This window comes from Chelmon rostratus, chromosome 10 (genome assembly GCF_017976325.1).
Source record: "Chelmon rostratus isolate fCheRos1 chromosome 10, fCheRos1.pri, whole genome shotgun sequence".
Lineage (NCBI taxonomy): Eukaryota > Metazoa > Chordata > Actinopteri > Chaetodontiformes > Chaetodontidae > Chelmon > Chelmon rostratus.
The window spans coordinates 252,508-274,029 of NC_055667.1; the positions used below are offsets into that span (position 1 = coordinate 252,508).

At 39.6% G+C, this 21,522-nt stretch overlaps 1 protein-coding gene across 1 annotated transcript; it reads left to right on the forward strand.

Annotated features, from left to right (window-relative positions):
• Window positions 1-5,057: 5,057 nt before the first annotated feature.
• Window positions 5,058-20,618, forward strand: slc38a5b (solute carrier family 38 member 5b). The gene is made up of 16 exons (XM_041945742.1): window positions 5,058-5,196; window positions 9,881-9,981; window positions 10,071-10,140; window positions 11,087-11,202; window positions 12,198-12,271; window positions 12,435-12,527; window positions 13,072-13,153; window positions 14,484-14,566; window positions 14,890-14,948; window positions 15,457-15,573; window positions 15,743-15,822; window positions 17,238-17,338; window positions 17,473-17,597; window positions 18,853-18,997; window positions 19,528-19,631; window positions 19,729-20,618. The coding sequence occupies exons 2-16, from the start codon at window positions 9,917-9,919 to the stop codon at window positions 19,831-19,833; spliced, it is 1,419 nt and encodes a 472-aa protein (XP_041801676.1). The 5' UTR covers window positions 5,058-5,196; window positions 9,881-9,916; the 3' UTR covers window positions 19,834-20,618.
• Window positions 20,619-21,522: the final 904 nt, after the last annotated feature.

Here is a 21,522-nt window from a genome sequence, read left to right on the forward strand (position 1 = left end):
GTATTTCTCTATTCCTATTGCTATTTTTTTTTTCCCCCAACTGCCATTACCTGCTGCTTGTAAAACCTGAATTTCCCCAGTTGGGGATTAATTGTGTATATCTTGTCTTATCTTCAAAGTAGCCGAATGCAAATTCTCTACCTGTTTTGACTTTCCTTGGCTTTCTTCCCTGGCACCCATGATGTTGAAAGATGACAGCCAACTTTGGCTAGCTAATGCTGGACTGTAACTTCAGGTAAAAGTTATGAGCAAGTGAACTTTAGCATTCATTCATAGACACTTGGCTTCAATTATTGCCACCTTAGGAGACCAGCAGGTGCTTGGTGAGATGTCTTTCCTTAAGCACAGACTGAGCAAGCCTCCACATACTACCAAGTGTCAGCCCCCATCCCAGGCTACCAAAAATGCTGTTCAAGGAGTTTGAGAGTCCAGGTGGTACCAGGGTGGCAGGCAAACTTAGAGGTGTGGGCCCATTAATTGAAGTCAGGTGTGCTCAGGAGAGGGGGAGGCCAGACCAGACCTGCCAGCCATGCCCACACAAGACAGACAGGGGAGAGACAGACTACAGACCTACAGACAAAGGGAAAGGGTAACACAGGAGCATACTAGGCAAAAAAATGAAAAAAAAAAGGAAGGGAGACTTCAAATTGCCTCAGAATTTCATTGTACAATAAAATTAATATATTAAATGATGCATTCAATTATTAATGAGCATAGAAATAAGCTCATATTTAACATTCAGCTTTAACCGAGAGCTCGGCAGTTGTATTGGAATACAATCGTGAAACCGCTTTTTTTTTTCTTTGAGAATCAAGATGGTGCGCGTGCAGACACAGCGGCTCGTAGCTCCCGTGTATACGTTTTTGTTTGTTTGTTTTTACTCATTTTCACATTCACCAGTTTTCTGGAAGCTCTGACACAGTACAGCAGGTCTGAACTGTTGAACTTTGGAGTACAGTTCGGACTCCACACACCCCCTAAACTGGACTTTATTCCACCGGAGCTGCTACGGACCCCAGAGCCCACCACCATCTCCCCGCTGCTGCCAAGGAGACGGAGGAGGCACTGTCAACAAAAAGTGAGCCAGCTTGCGTGCTAGGCTACAAGCGAACCCTCACAGGCCGGCTCTCCCCAGTTTCTTCCTCACTAACACTAGGTCCCTCGCCAACAAAATTGACGAAGTCTGTCTAAGGATAGCTGGATGGACAGCTGTGTTATCGTTGTCACAGATACCTGGCTGGACGACAACATCCCAGACGCAGTGGTGGAGATAGCGGGGCGCTCTCTGTTCCGGGCGGACAGGACTGCAGCTTCAGGAAAGAGCATAGGCGGAGGTTTGGCGCTGTATGTACACAATGCCTGGTGTACAGCCACACCGTCACCGTCAGCACGTTCTGCTCTCCTGATTTGGATTACCTGGTGGTGAAATGTCGACTGTTCAAGCTGGTTAGAGAACTCTCGTCCATTGTTATTGTGGCCACCTACATCCCAACGGGGGCTGATGCTAAGTTAGCATTAGAGGAGCTGTACTGCCTTATCAGCGGGCAAATGGATAACAGCCCCGGGGCGGCTGTGATTGTGGCGGGGGACTTTAATCACGTTTAGGCGGTGTTTCCGAAATTTCACAAATACATAAACTTTCCTATCAGACACAGTAACATTTTGGATCAGGTTTACTGCAACATCCCTGCTGCTTACAAGGCTGCAGCAGCTCCACACCTGGGCATGTCAGACCAAATCTCAGTGAAATTCATTCCTGCCTACAGCAGCAGCACCAGGTGACATCCACCCTGAGGAGGATCAAAACCCGCAGAGCTACAGGACCGGATAAGGTGTCAGGCCAGACTTTGAGGACATGCGCTGACCAGCTAGCAGGAGTGTTCCTGGACATCTTCAATCTGTCCCTGCAGCTGTCTATGGTTCCTGAGTGCCTCAAGTCCTCCACCATCATTCCGGTACCTAAGAAGACATCCATCCCCTGCCTGTTGCTCTGACCCCGGTAATCATGAAGTGCTTTGAGTGGATTCTTCTCAGGTACATCAGAGGCTTCATCTCCACAGACGTAGACAGCCTTCAGTTCTCCTACAGAGGGAAACGGCTCACAGAGGATGCTGTCTCCATCACTGCGGGAGTGACAGGATGATGGAGTCAACAACTGAAATAGAAAAAAAGCTAAAACAAGGTCTCTACCAGTACGTCAAAGACACGCAGCCCAGGGAAACGAATCAAACATCCCCATGAGTATCTATTAATAGCCTATAAAATGACGTGTTGAGAAGACACAAAATCAATCCATTTCTATTATTGTGCGGGCATAAATTCTGGTGCGGGTGGGGGTGGATATACACGTTGCGGGAGCGGGCGGGAGTGTAACACACATGTTGCAGGTGCTGGCGGTAATGGTCAGAAATTCAGCGGGAGCGGGCAGGAGCGGGATTAAGAAAACAGTCCCGCGCAGGGCTCTAGCCTGCATCACTGTGCCACTGTGCTTTCATCAGGAAAGCGGTACAGGAACATCCGCACCACCATCAACAGACTGAGGGACAGCTTCTTCCCTAGGGCTGTCAGAGCTATTACCCCCAGCAGCTCCTCACTGGAGTGAGAGACTGTGGGGACTTTGCTGAGGAACTGTGTGGATCAGCTCTGTGAGGTCCTGTCAACCTGAGCCTCAGCCTGGAGAAGGTTGCCATCTTCAGAAGTTCTCTGATGATCATGGACTTTGTGGACTGGTGTGAGCACAATCACCTGTGCTTGTACACCAGTAAGACGAAGGAGATGGTGGTTGATTTTAGGAGGAGGACACTACGACACTCACCTGTTGAACATCCAGGGGGGAGACATTGAGACTGTGGACAGTGTCAAGTACCTGGGTGTTCACCTCAACAATAAACTGGACTGGTCCCACAACACAGTTGCCCTGTACAAGAGGGCCAGAGTCGCATCCACCTTCTGAGGAGACTGAGGTCCTTAGCACTACTAAGCTAAACAACCTGGTCAGGAGGGCCAACTCAGTCCTGGGCTGCCCACTGGATTCTGTGGAGAAGGTGGGTAAGAGGAGGCCAAGCTCACAGCCACCATGGACAACAGCTGTCACCCTCACAACAGCTTGCACCGGACTGTGGAGGAGCTGAGCAGCTCTTTCTGTGGCTGACTGAGGCACCCTCAGTGCAGGAAGGAGAGGTACCGCAGGTCCTTCATTCCCACTGCTGTCAGACTGTACAACTCTACTGCATAGTTATTTTGTGCAGTAACCTCTGTATCTGCTAATACCTGGAATCAGTGTCACTTTATCGACCACATGTACCTCCTCTGTGATTGCAAACATATATAATCCACTCCTCTTGCACTGGAAGGTTATACTCTTGCCATAGTTATATTATTGCTAGGTGTAGCAGAGAGAATCTGAGTTGGAGACTGCTGCCTCTCCAAAAAGTAGGTCAGCTCCTCCCCTTTCCCAACCCCTCTAAATTGGCAGCCTAGTTAAGACACCTGTGGCATGAAGGCTGCCTTTTTCTCTGTGCCTGGTGGCTGCCACATGGTCATGCCTCTGAGTTTACTGTCTGTTGTGCACTGATGGCCTGGCCGTCGTAGTGTCCATTAAAATGGATTTGAGTGGTGACTTGTTCCAGACTGATTGAAGGACATCAGGGTAATTGTTGTACAATCAGCTGCTGTTTTGTTTTGGGCTATTTTGTTTTGTTCTGTTCTGTTGAAATGAGTGTTTGTCTTAGGTTTGGTTTTTGTAAGCGCTATTAAAATTTGCCCTTTTAGTTTGAACCAACTGGTTTAACACAGTTTTAACCGTTTCTTTAGTAACATTTCCTTTCCTCTCCCTTACAGTGCAGTGATTGCTGGTTAGCGGTGGAGGCTAGGCACTCGGGATGGTTCCCAGCACCATTCTGTTGTAGTGATAAGGGCACTGGGACAGGATAGTTTGCACCCGTTAGGTGGCGTTGTCTGGCTTGCAATTTGTATCATTCTGTTACAGCCCCTTTATAATATAGAAGTACCGACCACAACGTTGCCACATAGGCAAAACACTTAACTATTTTTTTTCTTGAGTTCATTGTACATAGGATATCTTCTTTTTTGGAATTTTGAGTTCTTTTTGTTGTTGCCTATTTGCACAGTTGCATTGTTCTTATTTGCACTCCATTGTGAGATTAACAAAGTCTTATCTATCTATCCTGCATTGATAAAGGGCTAGTGCTTATTAAATATCCTGTAAGTACAGTCATATAGAGCACCTGTTAAGTCCACCATTTACCACCATTACTGCCTTTTTGTTAATCTGTATAATTTATACATTCTTTATCCAGGATTTTTTTTTTTTTTTTTTACTGAACTTAAATGGTCCTTTTCAGCATAATTTCAAATATCATTCCAAATGTTTTGTACACCATAAATCATACAATGATGGATTTAATGTCTTAAGGAATATTGCAGCCAAACCTCCACACACACATTTAATGGAAGTGAATCCTCCTGAGTGGAAACAATATACCAAAAAATCAATGGGAATGTGTGTCCCTGGAGCAAGTGTTGTTTCAAACAACTCTGTGCAGTTGCAGGAGTAAGGTCACTTCGGACACTTCTGGGGAACGCTGGTTTACATATTTACTTTTCTGTGGAACATTTCCACATTGATCTAATAGAGCTAGCTTTTTCTAGTTTGTTTCTAATGCAGAGTTGCCCACCAGCAGTCTGGCTCTTATGCAACCCTGTGCATATCACCTTACCATATGTCCACTGCTAGCACAGCACAGAGGCTGGGTGTGTGAAGAGAGTAGAAACAACTAAACAATTCAATAGGCAAGGTGTGTATGAAAAGGGCATAGGAACCCAGTGAATTCTCCACAGAGCAATCCATCACCATCATCCCTGAGAGAAAGTCACAGTTAACTTCTTTTCTTTATTTATTTTGTTTTTTTGGAGAGGAAGAGGAGTGTCTCTACATGTGACATCACAAGAAACTTGAAACCATCATTCTCACCAGCCCTCCGTCCTCCCTGCATGCTCCCACATTTGCTCCCCTTTTCCAAGCCTCTCCCAGAGACGCTCTATGCTTCTCTGCTAGGCTCCAAAAACAGGCCAGCATTATCATTCTCCTAGCCAAAACTACACATCTGAAGCCCAGAACTTCACCACACTGTTTGCCACTCTGTGTCACAGAGTCAGCTGGGCCTGCTTCTGGAGGTAAGTCACTCCATACTTATGGCTGATTTGGAACTAGAGTGCTGCCACGTGTTTTGGCAGCTTGAGGAGGTCTGCTCTGGATGAGTGAGGAACCATGGGAGAAGACCAAAACTTTGTAACTGGTGGTCTTTAATTTTGAAAGGCTTATCAGACTCATTAGACTGATTGTATGCACAGGTTATGCAGCTGTGTGATCCAACAGTTTGAACAGTTACTGACAGTCAGTTTTTGGTAACCCTTTTATTTATTTTTTTGGTATAAAAAAAAATTTGAGCTTGATTCTTCTAGATATTGTAATTTAAATTGTTAATTGTTATTGAAAGCAATTTTCTAATCTAACTTATCAAGTTTTTTACTAATTATTTTTGAAATGAGTGATGAATGTTTCTGTTATTGTTGCAGTCGCCACTGACTTTGTTCAGAGTTTTTGCTTGCTGTTGAGGTTATTTGGTATCTATTTTGTATAAACATGGAATTTCACTCTTTTGGCAATGTTAAATTTTTCCTTCTAAAAATGTCCTTAATCCTTAAATAACAAATGGTAAGTCTATAGTCTATGTATATATATAATTTGTAAAGTAAGAAATAAGTGAAAAAAGGAGGAAATGCTTTAATTCACTCATTTAATCATGACATGTATGTATACATGTATGTCTGTCAGCTACTACACATAAATGTAGAACGTACAAAATCAACAAAAAACAGTTAACAGTTTGCCTGGTACCAAGGTAAACGTGAGCCTCAGTGGACGTTTGTCATACCAGAGATCTCAGATAGAGATCTATCTATAGATAGATAGATAGTTAGATTTAATTTTTGATTAAATAAAAATGTTAAGCACATTTTTATTAAATATGCTACACATATTAATAAAGAGACTAAAACACATGGGAAAAGGTGACAGTATTACATAAGCTACATATCTACACTTTCCATGCTTGGAAAATAGGGCAGAGCCTCATTCAAGGACACATTGCACACCAGATGTTCCATCTTACTTCAGTGTGTGGCAGACTATATATACTGTCCAGGTCAGATAAAACACACAGTGTAAAAAACCCAAGTCGTCATTTTCATATTTCTCATGTGTACAGATCAAACAAACAGACACATGTTAATCAGTGAGCTTTAGAGGTGATTACAGGTCTTTTTTCACATGCTACCAGCCTTTATGCTAAGATAGCCTAACCACATCCTGCCCCCAGCTCTGTATTTAACACAGACATGCAACTGATATCTATCTGAATGTCTCACTGTAAGAAAATAAGTGTACTCCCAAAAGCTTACATCTGCTAGTTTCTATGTAGGCTAGATTGGGTTAAACCCACATCGGGACAGTATTGTAAGTTGTTAACTTAAAATCATGTTCATGCTTCTTTGGTCTTTGGTGGATAAATAATGATTTCATTCTCAACAACCCACTGAAAGCACACGCATAAATAGAAGTTTTTGTTTACAGTTGTACGTGTCCTTGGCCAAAAAGCATTGGCAAGAAATTCCTGAACCTGATTGGTGCACAGGGTGGGTGGGTGTAACTGCATCACAATAAGTCAAATAATGTCAGGTGAGCAGACAGCTACAGGAAACAGTTTGACTTTGACTTTTATATACTCTACTGACAAGTTTCTTTAATATTAACAACTGGCATTTGGGAGTTGTATGGGACATTGTCTATATAGTTATTGCATCAGAAGTGTAATAATTGTGTGAAATTTTCTAAGCAACAAAAATGCATCATTCATCTGAGTTCAACAAAACTGGGATCCAATCAGATACTAATCAGATCCAGTAAATACAGCTACTACTGATACTAATCAGATCCAGTAAATACAGCCTTTGTAGCATAAAGACACGCAGTGCAAACATGCACCCTTCTTATAAGTATCATTAAAGTCGGACCAGTGCTGTGTGACTAATAACCTTTGAATAGACAGACAAAACCTGCTCTTCCTGTGGATTAATTACATGATTATAAGTGATGCTCTGAGCACACAAATCACTGTTAACTCATTTCCAGACAGCAGAGATTAGTATGCAGAGGTTTATTTTTTCTCACCCCACTTCTGACATGCAACCCTTTACCAAATCTCTGCAGCTGGCGATTAATATAGTTTATCTTATCGTATCGTATCGTATCGTATCGTATTGTATTGTATCATATCTTATCTTATCACTTTACCACCACCTGAACTGCATGACAATGCTACAATAAATGTATTTCTCCCTCTCTCCCTGGAAAACACGGATATAGTAATAGATATAAAGTGCATGATAAATATCTTCTTTGTCTCTCTGCAAAAGGACAGTATTTACAAATATAGTCCATGTGACAACTACAGTACAAAATGTCAATGTCTGAGGAGCCAGCTCAGTCATGTTTGAGGAGGGAGGTCATTCTCAGCTGTTATCATGTTGTCTGTCGTTACTGAGGCCTACAGGGAGAAGATATCCACAACTGGATCCGTACAGACTTGGCTTCACTCCAACCTCTTATCTTTAAAGCCACGTTGCCTTTCACTTGGGATTGGAAAACTGGCTTACCAATACAAAATGTATAATTAATATATTACAGTCCTGGCTAAGGTCTGGTTCTGTGAGCCAACTATATTGATCTTCTCTAAATTATTAATTATTATCTCATTTATTTTTGTAACTGTTAGATAGAGGTAAAAACTCTTAATAGCTAGCTAGATACTGAGTTGATAAAGTTTCCATAAACTGATTCCATACTGGATTCAGATTTTACAAAGTGCTATCAAACTCCAGGGCTGGACTAACTCTAGGCTTGGAGGCCCAGGGTATAAAATAGCTGACATCCCACCACAATATACAATATACTTCCATCTCCAAGGAAGGACTGACAAATTTTTTCATCACTATCAGCTCACAGCACAGTGCTGTTCCTCAGGGGTTGAGAGAGCCAAAACAAAAACAATATTCAGCTTAATATCTAGTCTAGAGAAATGAGCTATTATTCAAATTTGAGAGGCTGGAACTAGTGATTTTGGTTTTTTTCTATTCAAAAATTACTTAAACCAATAATCAATTGGCAAAATTGCAGCAGATGAATTTTCTGTCAATTGAATAATTGAGTAATGGCTTCAGCTCTCATTGCATTTGTCTTAAAATGGTCATCTAAATGGAAAAATAACAGGATACGACATAGAGCAGGTCTGCCTTTTAAAGCTGCACAGATGTATTATGAAATGTATCACCATAACATATGGGATTGTTTCACTTTTTCAGTCATCAGTCTTCAGGGGTGTTTTTTCTTTCTTTCTTTCTTTTGCTGTTTTTTCAGTGAGGTTTTTATCTTGCAAAGCGTTGGCTGTTTACCAGAAGCACCATTGTACCAAGTACATTTACATTTGAAATACTTAATACCTATAGCTTTCTATACATGTGAGTGCAGTTGAACAAGCTACACTGGCACACCATCAACTTTTGAAGGTGTTACGACAAACATTTTAGCAAAACATTTCCAAGGGTGCCCCAAAGCCTTGAAAGCTGCAAAAGTTATTGCTATTTCTATAGGAGCCAACAGCTCTCAGGCTTATCAGCATTTTTCTTGTACTTAGTAACTTAATGGAAAAGTGGTGTTTGATCAGGTTTCACTCTTCTTCCGTGAACAAAGTTCATGAGTTCCAACATGTATATAAAGATGGTCACTCTTTGAGTACAGCTTTAAAGGAGATCAGCAGTTGAGTAATATAGACTGTGCTGTCCCACTTGATTACAGCACTTTATTTGTATAGATGTTTTGGTTTTTACCAACTCCTTAAGGAAATATCTGGCTCTTTAGCTGCTAAATGCTCTACTATGTTCACCAACTAGTCTCTAACTGTGTGTGTCTGCTGTTCGCTGCGGAGCAGGTAGTGTAAAATGGGTTTTTACAGCTTTTTTTCTGGAAACAACCACATGCTGATGCTTGGAAACCGAGATGATGATTATTATATATTATTGTATGTTTGCACACTGTTACTTAGTATTGTCAGTCTGTTTCTCTTTAGTGTGATTTTGCTCTTGCTATGTATGTATTCTGTTCTATTACACGTGTTCATCCCTAAAGAGATATCACCACTCCTTTAACCCTCTTAATGTAACTTTGGAGTGTAGATGGTGTCATGTTCCACAGAAAAGTCCTCTGAGGCACATTTGTGATTTATGAGTTTGGGTTGTTTGAATGAAGTTGACTTAACTTTAAATGTAACAAAAAGCATTTTGCATTTTTTAGCATGCAAGAGTCCTGTCATTAATTTTATTTTTGAATAATTTTACATTTCACATTCGTTGGGTGTCAAGATGTAATATCTCTTTCGAGAAGTGCTAAATAAACTTCATTATTATAATCATTTCACTCTGGACCAAAACAATTGAAGCCCTAAGATTCCGAGACCCATGCTGCTAGCTAACATGGCTACAAATATGCATCTTTTTATTATCATGTATTTGGATTTGTATTACAGTGTTTTTAACGATGCAAAAAAAAAAATAAAACAGTTTTAACCAGTTTACATTTTGATGATTCAGTTTTCTACAGTCAATATAAAATGACTAAATATGCAGTGGTTGCATATGGTGGTTTTAAGCCGTTTGTGTCCTGTGTCTTCGTTTTCAGGTTTCACCTTTCAGTAAGTTTTCATTCTTTTGATTCTTTTGATTTTTCTTTCCCATCTACCTGAAGAAACAAGGCAGCCTATTGTATACACCTGTCATAAGTATGGAACTGCAGAAGCTATCAAATGGTAGTCACCACCATGACGTTGCTGTGCCCGTGGAGGGAGGGTATGTTTCCCATGTGTTTCCAAGTATGTTAATATTATCTAAGTTGTAGATGTACAGTAGTTATTTTTTGTTTGTGGTGAATATTACAGAATCCCACCAGAGGAAGAAAAGTTCCTGCAACACAAGAGTGATGGCTCAAAGAGACCTCAGTTCACAGATGTGAGTATGAGGGAGAGGCAGAGACCATGCAGCCTGTCGGTGCTCCATAGTGTATAATTCATAACAATGAACATTTATTTTTTAGTTGTGTTATCATCATGTTCTAATGGACTATACAAAACTATAAGGTGGGGAGGGGGGCCAGAAAAGGGGACCACTGTACCTTAGTCTATAAATGGTAATTTGGTGAATGTCTTTCATGTGTCCACATGATGCATGTATCATGTGATTGCTTTAATTTTCTATGTCTGACACGTTACAACACCCTCCGATAAAGATAATTCATCTTTTTTTTTATTATTTGTAACCTGAGGATGGTGATGTCTGTGCCTGGTTACCCAAAAATTGTTTCATACATTATGATGTATGGTATGATGATGCAGCATAAAGGTCCTTGGGGCATAAACTGGAATAAAGATGCTTGGGCAAGTTCAAACATTGAAAGTTCATCTTAACTTATTTTCATTATTATACTATCTAATGTTAGAAATCTATACTATATATATTTGAATTATATTTTGGTTTAATTCAACTTTCTTCAATTTAACTCAGCTTTTTGTATGTGCTATGTCACCAACAACAGCTTTTGTGGAGATCTACAATCACTATCTTCACATAATGCTATTGCTAAGTGTTTTTTTAGTTTTCTAACCTGAACTCTGCCAACACATAAACATATTGCAGGAATAACTAGACTGAAAAAAATAACATAATCCAGGCAGTATTGCTTTCCCCAAAAACATAAATGCTATTGCAAAAGTGTTGCATCTTAAAGCATATTGTGGAAGATATGGTTGCATGATTTGTGATTTGGATGCTGAAAGGTATTGCATTGCCTGGACACTGGTGAATGGTGAATGTTGATGTAATATCACAATATGCAGCATAACGTGAAATCATTGTTATATTGTCTTTGAAGTTAATTTTACAGTCATATATTTTCTAGTTTGAGGGTAAGACCTCCTTCGGGATGTCTGTCTTCAACCTGAGCAACGCCATCATGGGAAGTGGCATCCTGGGTCTGTCATATGCCATGTCAAACACTGGCATTGTCTTCTTCCTGTAAGTACCAAAAAATAGACACTTTGGTACAGAGAGTGCAGCTGATAGACTCAAATTCTGTACGTCAGTAGTTCCCTAGAAACGGCACACAGTAGACGCAAGACAAAGTAAATATTACACAACATGGGTATGGCTTATTCCAAATGTAGTTATGACATATACAACCCTGATTCCAAAGAAGCTGGAACACTGTGTTAAATATAAATAATACCAGATGCTATAATTTGCAAATCCTTTTTGAAATATACTCAATTGAAAACAATATAAAGACGATATATTTAATGTTTTACCTCACCAACCAATTTATTTTTTTTTAAATATATGCTTATTTTGAAGTTCATGCCATGGTTCTAGCAAGTAGGGACAGGGGCATCTCATCATGGATAAACTAATTCTTCATATATCTAATAAAAACTCAGCAGTCTTGAGAAATACTTAATATTTCACATTTCAGTTATACTCAATATTTCACATTACAAACACAAATGAATATAAGCCTTCTATTGTTGATTTCCAATGTTTGTTTTCATGATATTCTTTTTACATGAATTGTTACGCATTTGTAATAGATGATCCCAGCAGGAATTGCCTATCAATAATTTGTGCACTCAAATCAATACCTTGCCATCTATACATCTATTTAGCCCTCATGACCATAGTCTGTGCCTTCCAGAACTGTTAGAAATCACTGTTGGAAAATACATCTGTGACAAAACTCTGGTTATCGTTCTGTTCTGGCACAAAAACAGTTTGGTTAGGTGTAGGGACACATTTTGGTTTGGGTTAAATTGAATGGAGGCTAGCATCCACATCTGAATCACTGTAATTCTCCATGTCTATTATGAAAAGCTCACTTTTCAATGTTCAAATTGAATCCCTCCCAACATTATGCCTATCCTGTTTAATTTGGAAATACATTGCAATACGGAATTGTCTTGAAATGCCTTTTCATCTGGACTTTAACTACATTACCTACCATACCTGTTGTTTTGCAGGATCCTTTTGACATGTATTGCCTGTCTGTCCTGTTATTCCATCCACCTGCTCCTACGCAGTGCTGGAGTTGTGGGTAAGGAAATTTAGAAAATATTGGTCTCAGAGCTCAAATTTTCAAAAATCTCTTCACTTCCCCCCTTCTGTAGATGAAGCAAATTCAACTAGCAGTCCTGTACAGATGTCTGAATGTCCAAAGTCAGTTTTGTAACATGGTTCTTTGTCATTGATCTCTTCAGGTATTCGTGCCTATGAACAGCTTGGCCTGAGGGCTTTTGGTCATCCAGGGAAGATCATAGCAGCTGTCATAATAACACTGCATAACATTGGAGGTAAGACACTGGCATATAGGTGTGGTATTTTGAAATGTCTATGTCACACATGATGAACACACTCCTAACTCCTAACTTCTATTCACTCTCTCTCAATAAAACAAAGAATTGATTTTAAAATACTTGTTACTCTTTTCAAATATGAATGAATGGCTCTGAATGGCTAAGCTCCGTCCGATGTCATTGATATGCTCACTGAATCCACAACTGACAGATCTTTGATCATCAAGTAAAAGTCTCCTCACAGTACCTAGAATAGATTCAATGACAGCTCATGATGCCTTCAGTCACATTGGTCCTGCTCTCTGGAATTCTCTAACCTAGGTCCACTACAACAGTGACCAAAGCAGACTAAAAACATATCTTTGTGTGTAGCTAATGGGTAAACCTTTTACCTTAGAATCAGAATTATTGTTTTTATTGTTATTAATATTCCCTTTTTAATGATAATAATTACTCTTTCATTTTTCTAAGGGACATCACAACATCACTGTTATGAAGGAATAAGTAAATGCTAAATACCTTTCCTTTTCCTGACCTGCAGCCATGTCCAGCTACCTGTTCATAGTCAAATCTGAGTTACCACTTGTCATCCAAGCCTTTCTTGGCCAGACATCCAGCTCTGAGTGAGTATCGCTACAACTTTAAAACCAAAAAAATGTGTGAAATTCAATTAGTTTTATCTGGTTGTGTCAATTACAAAGATAGGTCCAAGATAAAAGATGAAAAGACAAAACCCACCTACAGTATATGTTAGTGAGTCTCTCAGTACTTTCTGGCATCCTGTCTGTGGCTGTCAGGCCCAAAGGTTGGTTCTTACTGTTGCTTCACACTGAAAAAGTAAATCTTTTCAGCTGCAAATGAATCTACATTTGGTGCTCTAATGACAAGTTCAGTAAGCCAACTCACATATAATGGATTATTATGTGAATGTAGAGTATGTACAGTAATATACGTTTTTTGGTATTTGGGCTCTGACCTCATGATTCCCCACTAAGAAACACCAAACTCAGCACAGCAGAAAGTTTGAGGGAAGTGACAATATTGACCTCACCCTTGGGGTAAGGTAGTCTTGCAGGGGTGGAGATGTGGCTTGTGAAATTCAATATAAACAGCAGCAGCAGGTGAAAACACAGCTTTCAGTTGAGCACTGTGGTAGCAAGTACATCACCATGAAGAAAGGGGTGCCTTGAACATATGTCGCAGTGAGGAATATGTCATGTTAGTGTAGCAGCAGACTTCCTCTGTTTCACTATACTCACACCAAAGAATTAACTGAATGTTTTACTGTTAACAAAAGAATCCTTCACAGTGAGAAGATGTAGTCGATGTAACAGACCCTCTCTTTCGCTTCAATGAAAGCCTGACCTACTGACTAAATTTAAACAGGTGTTTCCTGCTCTGGTGCAATCTCCTGGTCACAGTAAATTTTTATGATCAACCAACAGAGACACTGTTTGGACATTGAGAGGTTATTTTTCTAGCCATGTGGCATTACCCTTTACAAGTGAATTCATTTATCCAGTGGAACTTACCCATGATCTTACCATTTTGGTACTGAGAAATGAATGCTTTGCAAGATGTAAATAAGTTCAAGCGAAATACTGGAGGAAGTATAACAGAATTTGAAGTAAGTCAACAGCAGACTCCACAAACCACAACAAGAATGGAGAAAAAAGTAATAGTACTTTAAGCAGTAACCTTTTTCTGCAGTGATCTCAACAATACCTATATGATAATTTTCTCATGTGTTGCCATGTTTAGTTGTGTTTACACCATTCAAAAGAAAGGATTGTTTGAAACCTTTAGGTTTTTTCCAAGTAAAACACAATGGATTTTCCTGCCGTGGGACAAATCGAAAAATTTTATTTTACAACAGAACTGACCTCTCTTTTGCTCTAAATGTAGTTTGTGCATATGCTTTACTGTTTTTGTGTCTGATGTTTTGTGGTCTAGTGACTGGTTCATGAATGGAAACTACCTAATCATCATGGTCACTGTCTGCATCATCCTCCCACTGACCCTTATGAAACACCTGGGTAGGTCTCTCAACTATATAATATTCAACATTTCCTCAGAGTAATGCTTTTGACAGTTTGTGGACACCAAGGCCATCAATTATTTCAAGTCTGTAGGAAAAAACTCAGTGTCTGTGTTTCCTTGTATTGTATGGTGTACACTGAATTTCATGCAGACTTCAAAAAGCCACGTAGGAGACAAAAGATTGGATCTGCTTTCCTGCAGGAGAGGAAACTCAAATCAAGCTTACATAAAATCTGTTCAACACAATAACAATTATCCTTATTGTGCCTATATGAATATTTTGAGGTGTGTCTGAGGCTTGTATTCTTGTATTCTGCAGGGTATCTTGGTTATACCAGTGGCTTCTCTCTCTCCTGCATGGTCTTCTTCCTCTCTGCGGTGAGTCTGTGGGTAAACAGGTTGATTGGTAATAGGTGATAGCATCCTGATTGGATATGAAAGGAGCATCCTTGAAAGGCTCAGTTGTTCACAAGCAAGGACCGAGTGAGGTTCACCACTTTGTGAAACACGCGATATAAAGAATGTTACTACATGGACTCAGGAACACTTTGTAACGCTGCTGGCAAGTGATTACAATCTATTTTTATTTACATTTTACACAGCAACCCAGACTTAAAACAAACAAAAAAAGATTGTTTTATGATGCAGTATTTACCAGCAACTTTATTCCATTCTATGACAGTGAGCTTCATGACGTCAATTTATTACTTACCTAGATATAGAGACATGGTAGGGAAGGGTTAAGATGCCAACTAAACATACTGTATGTTGTTTAGTTCGCATCTATGTAGACTACCACGAGTTATGTTGTTTTGTTACAAAAGGCAGCAAAGATAACGGTTGTTAACCTTCCTTTAACTCTCTCTGGCTCTCTCTGTCACAACAGGTGATCTACAAGAGATTCAACATTGTTTGCCCCCTGGAACTGTTTGGAAACTACTCTATGAGCACACCCGTCCCAGAGAACACATGCATTGCCAAATTCTTCACCATCAACCAAGAGGTCAGAGATGAATTTGCTCAATTTTAAGCAGACATAAACAACAGTGTGTTCTGAACAAATGTATGGTCAGGAGCTATTTGTAGATGCATCACATTACATTGGGTGGTGTAGAGTTCATGCACTTCCTGGAAAACAACCAACTGAAATAACTCGGTTACTTGATTTGCAGACGGCATATACCATCCCCATACTGGCATTTGCTTTTGTATGTCACCCTGAAGTTCTTCCCATCTACACTGAATTGACCAAGTAAGATTACACATTATTAGGCTCTTTACATACAGTTCACCTGATGCACTTCCACAGCACATTTGCAGGAAAACTTTCAGGTGGCAAAGATTCTTTATTGTGACCTAAAGATAGAAAGGAATGCTCTTTGGTTCATGGTCCTTCTTGCTCATTGAAGATGCACTTAATTTTGGGATGGTGTCCTCATTATTTAAAAAAAGTTCCATCCTACTCACTTTTAATGAAAAAAGTCAACACAGTTCGGTGTTAAAAGATAACTGGTCTATTACGATTTAGGCCTTATTTTTGTGGGTTTTGGCCACCATCAGTAGCCATCAGTTATAATGACATCTGGGCCACAGAAGATCAGACAAGTTGCAAAAATACATTTTATCCAGTTCATCTAAACCACATTATTTCAAAATCAAAATGAAAGTGAGTGCACCTAAAATGTCTAACTGAATTACCGAAAAAAAAAAAAAAAAAAAAATGCTGTTAATTTCACATTTTTGCACTACAGCAGTATATTGGGGGTGTTTAAGTAAATATTGTCAGGCCAGCACACGATTAGGACTCGGATGCAGAGACTTTAAATGATCACAGCTTTTATTAGCACGAAATTCCAAATCTCTTGGATGACCAAAGGAACAAGGAGCTATGAAATTATCTATCTATCTATCTATATATATATATATATATATATACACATACTACTAATGATATAAGGCTGAGAATTCTACGAAAGGAAAGAAATAACAAAAGGCGCTCTGGCAGAGGAAAAATAAGAAAAATAACAGAAACACTATGATAACTACAAACTGAAATCGCTCCAGAGGGAGGAAGAACACAACAGACTAACAGAAAACAAAACCTGACTAGAAAATCTATTGAAATAAAAGTCGCTCTTAAAAAACAGAGGAATACTAACGCTAAGAATGAAAAGTCTAACAAACAAAAAACTCTGTTAATGAGGACTACAAAACGGGTTAGTTAATACAAACGGAAAAAGTCAAAATCTGAACTATTAAACTTAGAAACAAAAAACACTCATGAAGAGGACTGTGGAACACGTGGACGAGATGCTGTGGCTATGGGAACGGGACAAAGACAGGCACGGGTGAATCGGCTCTCGGACTAAGACACACTGGCACAAGACAAGGGAGACGCAGACTATTTAACACATGGAGGGTAATCAGGAACAGGTGGAGACAATAGGTAATCAGAACGGACACACCGATGACACAGAAGGATGGGCAAGTGCTCTGAAACATTAGGCTTTCTAAATAAAACAGGAAATAACGAGACAAAAACCCCAAGATGAGACAAACCTCACCACAGTGTGACAAATATAAACATTTGGAAAAATAAACAATATTAATGGCTATTCCTCTCTCTTGACTTGATATACTGTAACTATATATCTTTCTTCCCTAAAGCCCAACCAAGAGAAGAATGCAGAATATTGGCAATGTTTCCATCCTCGGCATGTTCATCATGTATTTCTTCACTGCCATATTTGGCTATCTGACCTTCTACGGTGAGGCAACATCTCTTTAAGTCAGCTGCAGAACTTAGCTGAGTTAAATGACAGTGAGGTCTCATGGGGTCTATATCTGTGTGTGTGTGTGTGTGTGTGTGTGTGTGTGTGTGCGTGCGTGTGTGTGTGGGCAGAGAACACTGAAGCAGAGCTCCTCCATACCTACAGTAAGGTGGATCCCCTGGACACTCTGATACTGTGTGTTCGGCTGGCCGTCCTGGTGGCCGTCACTCTGACTGTGCCTGTGGTACTGTTCCCTGTAAGAACATGTCTGATCTTCACACACACATCCATCTGACATACTCACACTGGCCTGAAACACTTGTGTGTTTTTGTACAAAATTAATTGGTGGGCAAATTCTCATATAAAACCTGAGCTGTGTCCAACATATAAAGACTAGGCCAGGTGAGAATACAAAGCAGGTGGAAGTACCTGTAGAAGTAATTGGCATGGTAAATTCATCTCAAAAGAGGTGGATCCACTTCCAGCTACATAGAGTTTCACATTTAAAGCCTACCAGGAAAGGAAGTACGCCAATTAACCAGGCTTTTAATATGAAACAGCTGGGCTGAAAGGTTTAATAAATACTGCTCTCGTTCACAAATTCATCCCATTATTAGTGGAAACACTAGTTCATGTAAATTCTGATTATTTTCTACAGAGGCGTATTGCATTCATCCAAGAAAATAAATGGAGATGACTATGATTTCTGTATGTCATAACTATGACAAAAAATCCCATAATTACAAGATACAGATCACCTTATTACAATCATAATGACCAAATACAGATCTCATGATTGCTGTGAAAATAAAGCATGCAATATGGTAATGGTAAAATGTTTACAGTGGTAAGATATGAAATTACATATCAGGTCACAGAATATGGAATTATTTAAATTTAGTTCAATGGAGAAGTTGTCTCAGGGCACCTTCCATGTAGAGCGGGTCAGGACCATACACTTAATCTACGGAGCGTCAACAATTTTCCCATGAGCAAACACAGCGATTAAGAAAAATGTCCTTTTAACTGGTAGAAACCTCAAGCAGATCCAGGCTCTAGTTGGGCAGCCATCTGCCTCGACTGGTTATTATGAGATCACTAGGAGATTTTTTTGAGAAAATAAGCCATAATTATGAGATACTGAAGTCACAATTCCTTTTTTGGTCATGCAATTTGGTTATTGGGTTTTTTGATATGCAATGTGCTTTTGTACCAACATTTGGAAATGTCCCACATGGTCATGGAATTCTACTGGTTGAATCATGAGTGCAATTTGTAACTTTATTTTATAGTGTAGCGACATGTTTTTCATCAGTACAAACAATAAGACACAGCTGAAAAAAAAGCTTCATGGTCAAATAGTACAGGGTAAAGGACTGTGTCCGTAACCACCCAGACAGCAGCACAGAAGACAAACAGAAACAGAAATCTTCCAATTCTGTTGCCATGGGACCAGTGACTTGGTCCGATACCTGAGCAGCATTGTGCATCCTTTCCTCTGCGTTGTCAGATCCGTCGTGCCCTCCTGCAGCTACTGTTTCCACAGAGGCCCTTCCACTGGCTCCGTCACATCACCATCGCCATGTGTCTGCTGTTTGCTGTCAACTTGCTGGTTATCCTCGTTCCCAACATTCGAGATATCTTTGGCATTACAGGTGTGATATCAGACTTAACTTACCTTAGCCTGAGCGGAAAGGGGTATTTGTAAGAAGAAATATAGCTCCAGTGAAATAAAAGTGCAATCCTATAAAATTCAGTTAGGATGAAAACAACAATGATAGCACATTTTAAAATAATGAGTTGACTTAAAGGTATTGAAATAATCTAATTGATTTACATTGATGTTTTCTCACATAAAATTAATTTCAACAACTGTGCATCAGGATTATGTGCAGTATAGTGTTGGAGTAGATCTCAACCATTGTGGAAGACTGTATGTGGCAAAAATTCAGGCTGGAAAATGGTGCTAAACTGGTTTCAAACTTATTTGAAGGAGAGGGACTACTTTGCGTAAAGTGAAGAAAAATGATGTGGGTTTCCTAAGGCTCCACTCTTAGGTCTCTTCTGGCCAATGATCCCACTAGCTTTGATTCTAAATGTCAAGTTAATATTTTACCATAATCATGCAGACAACACAGATGGTCAAGTCAATGACTGATTTATTGTACCTCCTCTGTGTGTCCAGGGGCAACCACAGCTCCCAGTCTGATCTTTATCCTTCCTGGACTGTTCTACATCCGCATTATCCCCACCGACCAGGAGCCCATGAACTCCAGACCAAAGATCCAGGTAGGTTCATATCTCTCCATGACTGAAAGGACAGACATTGGGCACAGTGGGCCTGGTGATTCTGTATTGATGTGCTGCATCTTCTTTGGGTTTTCAGGCTGCGTGTTTCACAGCGCTGGGCTTCATATTTATGACCATGAGCCTAACATTCATCGGGCTTGATTGGGTGAGTGGAGAAAAGCGAAGTCTCGGTGGCCATTAAAGTGCAAGCCCCAAACCCTACATTAACAGCAGCCCATTGCTGCACACCTCCTCCAGTCCTCTAAATCAGAAGCAAGGTTCAACCTACTGCTGTCAGGTTTGCGGCTTTGGTGGGACTGTTATTATTAATCATAAGGACAATGAGAGGAGGCCAGTTTTGTCACCCCACCCAGGCTGACACCAGGATCCATCACAGGTAGTGTTCCTCTGTTCTACATGAAGCGTTGACACACATGTTGACCATGGAAGCCCCTCAATCACTAAAAGCAATTTGCCTTAACAAAGGCCAAATGTGGTGTGTAATAACAGCAATATTAAACGCAATGTCTAAATGCAAAAAAACATGTGTAATTATCAGTAAAGTTTGATGGAGAAAATGTATTTAGTATCTGCTGGATAAAACTGCTGTTTAAAAATAGAAGTCATCATGATGTTTAAAATTATAGTCCAATTATTTTTATTTATCTGAGAGCCATACAGTATGAGGTAACCGATCAGATGCCTTCAGGAAATTCACTTCAATTAATGTATAGATAAATTGTAATTCTGCAGAGCAGTATTTAGCAAACTGGGGGGGGATGGTTTGGTTTTCATCATCTAAAGTGTAACATGAGGTTAATGCAACTATACGGCAATTAATTTGGTATAATTCATTTGTGAATATATTCTGGACAGCATATGTGGATATTGTTTCACAAAAGTTTTTCTTTTTTGGCGTGATTTTAAGTAATTGTAATGTGTGTGGTGGTAATCACAATATTGCAAATAAAATGCCATTGTACAGGATTTAATGTGCTAAAAAATAAATTTTCTTTCAACTGCATTAAACAGTAATTAATAATTTTATGAGGGAACAGGAAACTAAAGTCTATGTAACAACCTCGATGCTCGATGCTTGTGTTGCTCTGTGTCTATTGGATGTGTCAGAGAGCTGCTGTTTGCTGTTGTTTCCCATGATAACCTGATAAGCCAATTGTATATTGGGACTGTGATTCAGCCAGTTTCTGCCCCCTAGTGTTCAACGGAGCTTTATAATAGAATGGTCTAAATTCTTTTGGAGAGTCCGCATGACAAATTGTTGCCCTTGAGTGAGACATTGAACTCCCATATTGCTCCCAATGACCAGCATCTTGCACCGTGCCGGCAGTGACATTGAACACAAATTGGGCATATGACAAGAACACCATTTCCCCCTTTCTCTCTTGCCATCACTCTTTTCTAACTCACATCACAGTAGGGCAGTAATGGGTATAACAAAATTGGACCTTACCTGTACCTGTATAACATGTAAAATACCAAAGCAACAAATATTCTTAAAAATATTTAATAATTACACAACAATTTGCTTAATTCAGTGTAATTGCTGTCTATATACACCACTGATCAATAATTAAGGACATTCAAGAACACTGTAGTACATTAAAAAAAGCAGAAGAGACTTGTGTTTTTTAAAATTCTTTTTACTTGTTTTATTTATTTGTTGTTTTTATTTTTCTTTGTTAAGCACCTTGTGCTTCTTTTGGATGTTGGAAGGCGCAAAAGAAATAAAGTTTGATTGATTGATTGATTAAGTTAAAGATATAAAAACAGAACCACCGTAACATTGTCACTGGCCCAAATACTGCTCTCTGTTATCCTGATTTCCAGCCTGTTTGTGATGTTGCATGGGGCACACCAGAAAAAAAAACAG

Coding starts and splice junctions, on each gene's coding strand:
- slc38a5b (XM_041945742.1), top strand. CDS start 9,917: ATGGAACTGCAGAAGCTATCAAATGGTAGTCACCACCATGACGTTGCT. Junction 12,528..13,071: donor AACACTGCATAACATTGGAG/GTAAGACACTGG, acceptor CCTGACCTGCAG/CCATGTCCAGCTACCTGTTC. Junction 13,154..14,483: donor GGCCAGACATCCAGCTCTGA/GTGAGTATCGCT, acceptor TTTGTGGTCTAG/TGACTGGTTCATGAATGGAA.